General features: G+C 42.0%; 1 protein-coding gene across 3 annotated transcripts in view; it reads left to right on the top strand.

Moving 5' to 3' along the window:
• efna2a (ephrin-A2a) overlaps window positions 1-13,086 on the top strand; it is a 112,755-nt gene that overhangs the window by 61,121 nt on the left and 38,548 nt on the right. Inside the window, exon 1 of one of the 3 annotated variants that reach the window (XM_088087638.1) lies at window positions 2,460-2,627. The exons of the other annotated variants lie outside the window; for them this stretch is intronic. Within the exon in view, the coding sequence (XP_087943764.1) occupies window positions 2,596-2,627 (32 nt within the window). The 5' untranslated portion in view covers window positions 2,460-2,595. Of the gene's footprint in view, window positions 1-2,459; window positions 2,628-13,086 lie in introns of those variants that run through there. 3 annotated transcript variants of the gene reach the window in all.

Genomic DNA, 13,086 nt, shown 5'->3' with positions numbered 1-13,086 from the left:
TACACTCTTGTGTATTTGTTTGCTGGCATTTGTGTGTGTGCGCGTGTGTGTGTGTGTGTGTGCGCATGTGTTTAAGTCTCTCCAAAGTCTCTAAGTGCCTCTCAAAAGTCTCTGCGCGTGTGCGATTGTCAGACGACTCGTCAAATGTCAAATGTCTCTGTGTGTGTGGCCTCCTCCACATCTGTTTATCTCATTGTATCAGTCCCAGCAGTAAGGGCATGTCTTCAGCGAGTCCCAGTCTGCCCATATGTCTGCCGTGATCCGTGAATAACTCTGCCTGCCAGTCTCAGACAGGGCCGGCCCTCTGCTCCACACTGCACTGCTCTCTGACACACAAACACACACTCCCCAACACACACACACACACACACACACACACACAGATGCTAATGCTTACGCTCACTTATTTATGCACACAGGTATTCACGCATCCTCTGATGCATGCACTCATACACCCACACAAGTATAGGCACAGACATGTGCGGGCACAAATTCTGCTCAGGTAGATAATTGAAGCCGGAACACAAGCTCACAAAGACACACATCTACTACACACACCTGCAAAAAAAATCCAATTGCTCACAGATGGGTAATTGATGCAGGAACACAGGCAAATATACACATAAAAGCCTCACACACACACACACACACACACACACACACACACACACACACACATGGTAGCCCCCTGGCATCACTCTCATTTCCTCCAGGTTAGAGGACGCTGCGGTTTTTGACATTGAACACAACAGAGGGAAGTAGTTTATAAGCTTCAATAAAGTCAGATAATAAGGGGTAAGGTAAATAAGGGTGAGGTTAATAAGCTCTGGGCGAGAAGTTGTGTTAGAACACACAGCCGAAAAAGCAAAGAGACCCAGGTTCACACAGATCAAAGTCTTACATCAAGATTACTCCTCTTGGAAAATAAACCACAACAAATTGGCGGCAGCCGAGGACTTTCTCTCTGATTCTAACTACGATAGCATCAATTAGCACTTCAAAGCAGCGTAAGGGTTTTCTCCAGCTATCTTTAGATGCCAGTAGGCGTCTTTTCTGCCTTTTCTGTCAATAATACTCAAAGTTGCCGTAGTGGGAGAAATAGAGGGGGTGTTTTGATGGAGCGAAATAGATGTTCACAAATGTTTCCAGTGGAGTTTGTAAAGGTCAAAGTCACCTTCTTAGTTGGCGTCATTATGAAGATGAGCAGAGTCATGTGTTCGATGCTTTGAAACCAGTGAAATTGGCTTGATTTCTTTCAAAAAACAAGGGAAGAAGGCAATGAGCAATAGAAGAAGAAATTACCCAAACATTTGCAAGACATAAGTGAAAGTTACAAGAAAAGTACCTGAAATTTTGTAATGCCAAAACAAAACAAAAAAATAAAATCCTAAAAAGCAAACAAGGAAATTACCTGAAAAGTGCTTTGATTTCTTTCAAAAACACAGGAAGAAGGCAATGAGCAACAAAAAAAGAAATGACCCAAAAATTTGCAAGAAATTTGTAAAAAGTTTAAGAAAAAAAAAATGAAATAAAAAATAAAACCAGGGAAATTACCTGGAAAAGGTGCTTAAATACTTGTAATAATTCTGTAAGATTAAATATATAATTATAAAAATTATACATTTTTCTTTTCCCTTAGAAATTTTCCCTAGTTAAAAAAAAAAAATCCTAAATCTACTTATTTCTCGCAATTTGTGAAATATTTCTTACCAAGTTCCTTATTGCCTTTTTCACCCATGTTTTTGAAAGAAATTGCACCAATGTGCTCAGGGTTCAAAGGTTTAAACACATGTGAAAGACATTTGAAAACAGCACAAAAAAAAAGTGATGTCGCCCCAGGTTTCAAAGGGTTAAAATTCCAAGACAGACAGACACATCGAGAGAGGGAGAAAAAGTTGGCAGAATAAATTGGTGCAGAGAAGAATTTGTGTGCGTGGGATTGTGTTGTTTTTCTGTTGTATATTCTGAACGACAGGCTCTTCCCCAGCACCACTGTCAGGAGAAAAAGTTATAATGATGTGCATGAATTCATCAAGGATTTTACACCGTTCTCGCAGCAGCAATGTGGAGTTTTAGAATCAGAAAAAATCATCATCAAACGACACCATAAATTATCTCAGTCATCAGCGCTGTTACATTTAACTCCAAACTGGAGCTGTGTGCAGTAGATTGGTGCGTCCCGTGCGGTGGGAGGGCAGCGTGACCCTAATAATTCGGCCTAGACGGTCTGATTGCTGCTGATTGAGATTGCAATAAAGCAGCGCTGGCTATATGGGAAGCCTTATGATTTCCTCCTGCGCTTTGTCAGCTGTACAGATTGAGCTGCTGTTCATTATCATGGAGAGGCTGTCGACTGTTTGGGGAATCCAGGGGGAGGCTTGGAGGGAGGAGACAAGGAGAGGGAGGAAGTGGAGGGAAGGGGAGGGGGGGTAAATCAAAGCAAAGTTTGGTAAACTTTCCTGAAGGTCGTCCGAGAGCGTGGCAGGGACGGGCCCGGGGGAGGGCCAATCAAAGACAGCTTTGTCAACCAATCAAACGGCAGGCAGCGTATCATCTTCAATCGACGAAACGCGCCTGCGGAATAAAAGAAAGGAAATGCGAGTGAGCGCGCTTTACTTTCTCAGAAGGTGGGTACAGAGAGATCCTAACCTTTATCTCTGCACTTTATCAGCGACTTGAGCGACTTTGACCTCCACGGCTATCATTAACAGGCAATTCTGACACACAACGCACATACAAATTCACTCTGTCTTTGTTTTTCTCCTCACAGGCGCACACAGAGCAGGGAATTTAACGCGTCTTCTCACACACATGTAGACACACACACACTGCTCGGTGCTATGGGGCTGTTTACATAAGGCCTTGCCCTGGGAAAGCACTGTCATGCTGCCAAAGCTGCCAGCAGCGAAAGAGCGAGTGAAAGAGATGGAGAGCATGGAGGAGGAGGGGAGGGGAGGGAGGTGGCGGGTGATGGAAGATAGAGCTTTGCCAGTCTGATGTGCTCGCTGCCTGGGGGAGCAGCGGTCACTCAGAATGAGGGATGAGGATGGACGGAAGGAGGGATGCGGAAAAGGAATGCGAGATGAAAGGAGAAGTGTAGTCGAAGAAAGCGAGAGAAGGACGGATTCAGATGGATGAGGAGATACAGGAGGAGGAGGAGGGATGGGGGGAGATAGATTTAAGCGGAGTGAAGCAGGCCAAACTAAGCGGGGCAGAAGAATGGACCGACAAGCAGAGAACAAAGGAGGTTAGGGAGAGATTGGCAGGAGGGGAGGATGGAGAGACAGCAAAGGAGAGGAGATGGAGATGGGGATGGACGATCCCAGAGTCCCCTCGGTTTGATGCTGCTCCTCTTTGAGGCTTTTAATCTATATGAACAAACGCATCAGCTACATGTTCACACACACTCCAAACCTTCATGTTGGCGCTCCAGGCTTTAAAAAGTTTATTTATTTAGCCGGTAGAAAAAGGGGGGATGTACCCAAGGTCAAAACCACTTAAGTGTGTCCCTCTTTCTTCTTATGTAACCTCTCTCTCTCTCTCTCTCTCTCTCTCTCTCTCTCTCTCTCTCTCTCTCTCTCTCTCTCTCTCTCTCTCTGTATCCAAGCTGCATACTAAGACACACACACACACACACATACACTCACACACACACACACACGGAGGCATACTAAAGCAGGCGGGAGTGTATCGATTTAGCATGGTGTGCAGATTCCCACCACTGCCCCTATACGCAGATTAAAGGGAGAGGAGAGGAACACACACACACTCTTGCTTCCCCCCCGTACACACACACACACACCTGCACACACACTCATCGAGGCAGCTTTTGCTCTCCAAGCTTTTTTCCTTTATCAGTGCAAGTGGGGTATAGTCATTATGCATATTCATTTTACGCATATTTGTAATTAGTTCTCAGGCGTTAAGTGGTTGTGACAGTATTTTCTAAACATGCGAGTTTGAAGGTGCCGCTTTTTAGATTTAATTTAACCGGTGTGTGTGTGTGTGTGTGTGTGTGTGTGTGTGTGTGTGTGTGCGCAGGCAAGCACGTGTGTTTGCATAATGATCGTTCCCCTAGTATGCTGCTTCGGCTTCTTGGGGCTCTCAGCGTGCCAGCTGTTATCCCCTGCTGAGAGACCGCACACACACACACTCACTCATACACTACACCTACACACTCACATGTCACACCCTCTCTGTTTCAACATTATCAGTCAGCAGTGCGCTTCTGTGTCTTCCTGCAGTCACGTCTTAAAGTGATGTGTGTGTGTGAGCCTTGAGGAGACTGTGTCACTGCACACACACACACACACACACACACACACACACACACACACTCAGAGTGTGAGCCCTGTGTGATCTCTGTGTTCTCTCTGTTCGCTCTCCTCTGATACACTCTGTTCCCAAGTCACACCATTAGTGGCCCACTGGACCCTCAGAGATACTCCGACTGTAAAAACCCAAAAGGAGCTCTCACTGGCATGCACCAAAGGGATACGGCACGCTCGGCTCCATTAAAAGCATTTAAACTTATTTTTGTGAGCCTGACAGCTTTTTTATCCCGGGTTCTGCACGCAGTCTTACACACACAATTTGGGTTGTTTCCCGCTCTTGCTGTGCAGTTTAAAAGCAGAGAAATCACAGATTCATGCAAACTGTAGGTTAGCACCTAAACATGGCTCATTTGCCCATTTCCTGCTACACAGCAAGAAAAGCAAGAACATTTTGTGGCTTAAACAGGACAGTTAAGCCGAAAATCCAAAATGCATATTTTCCCTAGTACCTGTAGTGCTATTTATCAATCTAGACTGATCCAGACTGTTTTTGTTTGAGTTGGAATTGGGCTGATGGCTGTCAGTAATTGACCACTGAGGTAGATATTATGATTAAAAGCATCCCACCTACACTACCACGGGGGCGCAAGCTTGTGGTGGCACTAATCGCATTCATTGCATGCTTAAAAGGTAAAATGAGACACAGCGTGGGGTGATCCTCAATGCAAGTAACTTTGAAGTGAAGCTCAGGATCTTCATCGTGAAGATTGCCACTGTCCTGCATCACAATGCTGTCTTCTAGAAATAATGTCTGTATGTCACAAAGGGAAAGGTCATGATGAAGGAAAAGTCATGATTTCGGTTAAATATTAATTAAAGATGTTAAAAACCGTAATGCTGTAGTCACTACGACTGGATAATGTGTTGCACGACAGCCTGTTTTGGTGGAAAACAACGGACATACACTGTGAGTGAACGTTTTGCGGATACATACAGTATCATCATTTTTTGCGACTTGGCAGGTATAGTAATTAGTGATATTTCCTTATTATTATTTATGTGAATAGAAAATGTAATTTGCTTGGCATTGCAGTTCCCCGGAAAAGGTTGCTTGAAATATCCGCTCACATCCGCTGAGCCCATTGCTGTTTTTTGGGTTTTTGATTCATTGGTAACATTATATAAACATTGCAATTTCTGGCGGGTCGGTCAAAAATTGACACAGCAAGATGATCTTGAGTCATAATTTCTGGAAAAAGACATTTTTTCTTTTTGCACTTTGAGCCCCTCTGTTTTTTTAAAGAGAGAAGGCTGATATCTCTTAGGCCAACACATGGACAATGGCACTACACGTCAAATACTGTATGTGATGCTCTAGGTTCCCCCCTGCATCAATTTTAGACACTTAAGGATTTCATGTCAATTTGCGCTCATTACAGGCATCATGTCTTGGCATTATGGTTTGGCTTAAACCCACATCATGGTTTGATTTAATCCAGGCAAAAGTCCAGAATTTGTTTGACAAATCTACCTCGACTCCCACCCTGTGCAGACTTTCTAGCTCTTTATACTTGGCAGTTGCTCAGAACGCCGCAAAATGCCGCCACCCAGTGCTTCTCCTATCCCAGCTAAAAGGTGCCTCGGTGCATCAGTATCTGACAGTGAAGGCCACTGACCAAGAGTCGGTATTTGAGGAGATGGGAGAGATCGGGTTGTCCAGAATCTCTGACACTCAGCAACTCACACCAAAGCAATCTAGATTGATAAATATCAAGAGGTAAGAGAAATAAATATGTACCTTAGATTTTAACTGTCCCTTTGAACTAAAATGACTGAAATGTAAGAGATGTCAGTGAGTATGAGGGCAATCTCTGCAATTTTACAGAAGGCATTCTTGTTGTGGGTTTCCCTCCAGCCAAAACATTGCTGACAAATATATTTTTTAATCAATTATCAATTGATTTTTGGCCCCTTAATTTGGCTCCAGTTACTGAGTTGTTGCTTTTTTCCATTCATCTGCAGTCTAGTGTTTCATATTTTAGAGAGGTTTCAGGTGATTGACAGTAAGAAGAGGACAACATGATGCAGCACGATGAAGTAACAATAAAACAGCAAATTTTACAAAACTAATTTAGGGCTTTACTGATGTGGATTATCCAGCTCAAGCAATTTTCAAGCCTGTGGAAGTTGTTCTTCGTGCTGTAAGAGAATGAATGGCAGCAAACAGCTTTTTCGTGAGGTGGGAAAAAGGAGCTCTGATGTCTCTCAACATTGTTGACAGGATGAGTGCAGACAGAACAGAAATCATGTGGAGAGACAACTGTGCCCTTTGGCAGAAACACCCATTAAAGACAGGCTTCGTAAACACTGTTGAACAAATCATTTATCCCTGTTGGAGCACTTATGAGTGACTACTAACCTTGCCACTGCCAGAGTCCAATTTCAATACGTATATTATCATCAGATCTCTTCCTGTGGGCACAGTGGAGTGGCTCTGCATACAACAAAGAGCGTGCACCATCGAGGTGAGATGAGACTTACCTTGATTGCGTTTTTGAAGATTGAAGTTCACTCAAGGCGTAATAAGCACCTTTCTCGATCTTGGTCAAACCACTTCACATTTCAGATGAAGTTTTCTTGTAAAACAGAGCTAAAGTGCACCCAAAAAAATCACTAAAATATTTCCGCAGAGTTTCCAAAGATTAACTTCTTACTAAGAAGTCAGTTTTTAAGTGTGGTTGCAGAGTCCAGGACCACCTGTAGCTGCATCACAATCAGTGCATCCCACTGGTTTGCTGTTTAAAAGCCTTAAAAACCTCTTTCCAGCCAGTGTTTCTTACCTTTCTTTGGTTAACATCTCAGACAGAATGGGAGGATTTTCTCCTCCTTTCACCTAAAGGAAATGTTAATGAATGGGAATCGAACATTAGCTGGAATTCAGTTACTTCTGACAGCTTAGACAGTTTTGACAACTAGTTGTTTTACTAGTTTCTGTAACACACAAGTTCATGATACACCCAAAATTTAAATCAGTATTTTCTGTCGTGTAATTATCTTTAATATGTAAGTTAGCCATACTGTATGTCAGCTACTGTGTATAAAACAGGGCTTCCACTTTGGGTTCTTGATCACCTTGTTTGCGCATATTTTGCCAGAATGAGTTAGCGATTGCTTCGTAACTTTATCCCATAAAAAACTTACTGTAGTCTGTAGATGTTAAGGCACCCCATAATATACAAACTATAACAAAGTTGAAGCTTCACAGGGCTTTGCTGAGTCCAAAAACTGAAGAAACACTCACACAATCCCAAAATGAAAGCACCCCTTCTTTTTTTTTTTGCCTGTGACTCACACAACCCTTTGCTATATGCCTGCTGCAGGTGTATCCAGTAAAAAAATACATGCTGCAGCACATCCTCTCAGTGAGCAGTCCACATCTGTAATGTCTTCAGTGTAGTCAGAATACAAGATAACTTGATCAGCTAGCTCACAACAAAGTTTATGATGTTCTTGAAAGTGCACTTGTGAAAGCTTGAGGGACATATGACCTGCACTTTCTGCTGGTTGATACAATATCTCACAAAGATGCACATACAATACTTCACATGATATCTAACAACTTAGCGCCCCATGAATGATGTTACATAAATACTTTTAAGTTATGTAGGTTTAAAAATATTGACAACTTACCTCAAAATAAGTTAGGTTTGACAAGGGACACAAACACTGGTCTCCTGGAGAAAAGTCCTGTGTTTATTTGACCCATCTACCACACCAACCTGCCTCCTTACGCAGACTTCCAGTCTTTATTCCACTGCTTCTTCTTTACTCCAGTCAGTGAGTTAGTCGCAGCCTTCCAGATTATACATGAATGAATGGCTCACGATTACTAATGCACTTACTATGATTACTATTTGTATGTATAAACAGTGCATGAGAACAACCTGAATCATACGTCATCTTCCTATAATAGCAGGAACCTTTTTTCTTAAATTTTGAGTACAAAATTAAGTTAATTACCCAGCTGGCCCCCAACATCGATAGACAATGATATTTGGTGGAATTTTGAACTTCTAATGACAACATCAATTTGACATAGAATACTGATGACTGATAAAGATGATAAAGACGATTGTTAAATAAGCAAAATCCAACACCTTCCATACCAAACATCATACAAAATCAATCAAACAAACATACTAAACATGCCATGCCAAAGTCATTCTTATGTACAATAATGACATTTTGTCATAAGGTACAGGTAACAACACCAAATGTCTGCCTAATGTCATAAGGTTAACATCCACACAGTGTGAAATTCCAACATCGTTTCACGTTTAAAATATCGTCAACTGGATTTTCATTCCAACCAAAATGTATCGTCTGTCCAATGGAAGAGTGCAGCTCTCTCTGATGTCATACTGATATAAGGTGCCAGCTGGATGACATAGGACCTGCAGCTTTAACTACAGTCGTACATCATCCTACACTTTTATGCAACAACCTTCTTTTCATTAACTTTGAGTACAAAATGAAGTTATTTTCCAAAAATAAATGCAAGCAGTGTTGCTTATCAGCATTGTCAGGAAAGTATGAAATATCATAAAAATGCCAAAATACACAGCAGTGGGGCTGTAATGTGTGTAGGAAGGGGCCAGATCATAACACAATGCTGCTGAAAGTAGTTTTTTTTTTATTTATTTCATAAGTGAATTAAAAAAAATAAAAAAAACATCAACCTCAGTACACAAATGCCATGGTTACATGTATTGTTTTGATGAGACTTCAACGTTTAATTATGCAGAAACAATGTTCGCTGACATTGCTGTCAGATCTTCCACGGTGTCTTCGGGAATTGTAATTTAAAATCACAGCATTCTGGACACAATAAATGCACAAACAACGCTCCAAAGTGTTGGCTTGAGGGAGCAGGGAAAACAATGCAGGCACAGATTTAAATAAATACTGTACATCCACAAGAGAGATGCACAGAAGACATTTTTAGGCCAAATATGTGATCTCATGAGGCCCAGACTTGAAAAAAACAAAACAACTGATCTCAGAACACATCAAAATAAGTGTAACCAATAGCCGTCATCTGACAAAGCCTCCACTCTGGCAAGAAATGGCTGGTTGTCATTTTTGTCAGGTTGACAAATGGCTGCAATTGTGGCTCTTTCACACAGATAGCGTAAGGCTGGTGAGACCATTTGGATTGTTACAACCAGTACAAATGAGAAGCACTCAGCTCACTTGGTGCATGCACAGTCACTTGTTAGATTAACTGCAGGTAATAGTTGCAGTGAGGGAGCTGCACTTTAAGCTGGGAATAGGTGCTGTTTAGTATTCTGTCCTACTTCTTGTCTTGCCTTTGTACTTCCTTTGATATCGTGCACTTAGGCATTGGAATAAATCTATAATTTAACCTTCTGTAACTGGTTTTGCGTCTGTTTGATGAATTTGTATTTGTTGCTGTGAGAATGCTTGTGCTTGTGTAATCTTTAGACTTCCAAACAGTCTATAGGTGAGGCGGACTTATTAAAATAATGGCCATCAATACACCTTAGACAGCTGCATTCAGAGAGCTAATGTAGTTAGGACTGTTGTGGAGTTTGGCTGCAACATAAAACGAATTGTTTCCCATGATGTATAAGTATGTGCTCCTTATTAGAAAAGCTGCAGTTAAGATTCAGTTTGGACTCGGCAAATATTTTCTCTCTTTCTTCCTCTGTTGTTCCTTTTATCCCGGCACTCATGGGACAATTATTGGCCAAGATAAATGAGACCTTTACCGTGAGACCTTTACTTTTTGGCAAATTGGAAAAGCAGAGGTAAAGGATAGCTCTTTTTTTTTTCTTTATCTCCTTTATTTCTTTCATTCTTTCTTTCTTTTGTCTCTATCTTTCTTTACTGTATCTCTTAATCTCTCTTTCTTTCATCTCTTTATCTCTGTCTTTCCTTACTGCATCTCTTAATCTCTCTTTCTTTCATCTCTTTATCTCTGTCTTTCCTTACTGCATCCCTCTATCTTTCTTTCATCGATCTCTTTATCTCTTTGTCTATCTTTGTCTTTTGTCTTCTTTATCTTTTTCTTTATTGAATCTCATTATCTATCTCTATCTTTTCTGTATCTCTTTCTTTATAATTTCTTTCATTTTTTTCTTTATCTCTGTCTTTCTTTATCTCTGTCTTTGTATCTGTCTTTTCCTTGTATCTGCCTTTATCTGTTTTTTTCTCTCTCTCTCTTTCTGTGTCTTTCTTTCCTTATCTCTTGTCTTTCTCCATCTCCATCTCCTTATTATAGCACGGAGCTGTGTAACAGAGATACTGATGGAATCAGGGAGGCTCACACCATCATGCTTAGATCAATGTAACATGACAGGGGGGCTTTTTGGCCAGGTATTTATAGACTCCGGCATTACGGCCTCTCTCACTCTTACAGAGACACTTCATTATCAGGAGCAAATCAAATTGCTCTCACAGTGTGTGGGCCTGTGTGTGTGAGTGTGTGTGTATGTATGTGTGTGTGTGTGTGTGTGTGTGTGTGTGTGTGTGTGTGTTAAGGGACATAGTGGAACCAGTCAAGGAAAGTGGAAAAGAATGTCAGTGTCTCTCACTTGCTTTTCCAGGCGGTCCCTGATCACTCTGAGCATGCACTAAGGTGTGTGTCTGTGTGTGCGTGTGTGCACATGTGGTCGCCCTTTAGCATGTTTCTATCATTCCCTGAATACCTTTTTAGAACAATTTCCTCTAAATTTTTCACCAGTGCTGACTGCCTCTGTCGTCTATATTTTTAATGGAAATCAGTGCATTTATACGCTAACTTAATCGACACCTAGTTTAAATTTTCTCTTTGATTCAGCTCGACTGCTATTAGGTGTCATTTGAGGAGCAAATTTGAGAAGATGGCTTGAAGATCAAGTAAGAATCCAGTCAGCTAAACTCTATTTATAAACCTGAGGGTGCTGATTGGATGGTGCACAGATGCTCTTGTCTCCATTGGTTAAAAGCACATGAAAGAGTCAGGGAGCACGCACGCTCACGCACTTGCGCGAGCATACACAAATACACACATGCATGCACGCCCTCGAACATGCACACTTACCACCACCAGCTAAGGCATGCATGTCTTCTAATTAACATCCAACCCCCAAGCTGTAACGTACAGTACTGCCTCGAACAATAAATTCATCCTCCTCTCTCTCTCTCACATACATACACACGCACGCACACACACGCGTGCACACACGCACACACACATACACACACATACACACACACCTCTGCTAATCCGCTATGTGTTTGCTGAGAGGCATTCCCCTTTCCTACTTCCTCCCCCTTCCTCTCTCTCTCTCTCATCTCCCCCCTCACACACATACACACACATATACACACACACACACACATCCTCCTCCCAAACCGCCTTAAAAGAAAAGACTTTTAAGACTTACGGATCTTAACACTTTTTTGGGGGGGGGGTGGCTTAGGGGTGTTAGAGGTTTTTGAGTGTGAGTGAGTGCGTGCAACTCCATAAATGTGTGTGTCACAAAGGCAGTAAAGTGTTTGTGGCTGGCTGCTTGTGTGTATATGTATGAGTGTGTGTGAATATGTTTGAGAGGAGGAGGAGGGGGGGGTGTTAAGGCTTTAGGGTTTAGAGGGATAGAGGCGAGGGAGACGAGGAAAAGAGGGAGAAGCAGCAGCGTGTTTATCTACACGCACGGCGGGGGCGTGCGTGCGAGAGGCAGCGACGGCGGAGAAACAGCAGCGCTAGCACTGCTTAATTAATCAACATCAAAAGACAGCATTAAAAATGAATGGAACCCGAAGCAACAGTTTGGCTAAAGTGAATTATTCAGGCGTGGAGCTTACCCCGCTGCCCAACATTCTATTAAGAACTAAAATCTAGATTTTTTTTTTCTCCTCGTGCCCCCATTTAGTCTCTGTTTGTACCAGGGCTGCAGAGTTTGCTGCTGAGGATCAATGCCTGCTTTGCCAGGGGAATTTTAGGCAAACAACTCTCAGTCCACTTTTCAGGCTCTTGTGTTGGAGCAGAATGCCATTAGTCTCACTGCTGACCACAGTTACGGGCCCTTAGTTCCAAATTAAGGCTCTATTCCTTTTTCAATTAATTGTATTCGAGGAAGTGGTTTTCAATTAAATGAAAAAGTCGCTGGACTCTGAGATGAGGAGATCTTTTAACCTAAGTGAAAATCCATTCTCTTTTCCATTATTTAACTGTAATTTGAATATTTGCCCCGATCACAGAGAATTAAAACAGAGATAATACACATTTTAATTATTTATGAGGCACTGTGTACTGTCCGTCATGAGTCATGGTTGTTAAGGCGGGCTGCTAGTGAGGAAGACTGCCATCTGGCATTCAGCAAAACTTTCTGTTAAAGGTCCAGTGTGTTGGATTTAGGGATATGGACAAGATGTGGGCTATAATTCATGTTTTCTTCAGTGTATAATGACCTAAAAATAAGATTTGCTGTGTTTTTGTTACCCTTTGTGGTGGGTGGCTGTAGCTCAGGAGATGGAGTGGGGCGTCCACTAATCGGAAGATTTGTGGTTCAATACCTGCCTCCTTCAGTCAACATATTTAAGTATCATTGTGCACGATACTGTACCCCAAATTGCTCTGGAGGGCTTTGCTGTTGGCGTGATTGTGTGTTAATTTTTTTAAAAACTGAATAGCAGGTGGTGCCTCAGCCACCAGTGTGTTAATTGTTGGATATGAGTGTCAGAAAAACACTGATTTGAATGTAAAACTGCTTTATTCAGTGTTTTTATCCATTTAAATCACTGCTGA

The sequence above is a fragment of the Plectropomus leopardus genome, chromosome 14 (genome assembly GCF_026936395.1).
Source record: "Plectropomus leopardus strain MGB_pleo_1.0 chromosome 14, ASM2693639v1, whole genome shotgun sequence".
NCBI lineage: Eukaryota > Metazoa > Chordata > Actinopteri > Perciformes > Serranidae > Plectropomus > Plectropomus leopardus.
This window is presented reverse-complemented; position numbering and strand designations above follow the sequence as displayed.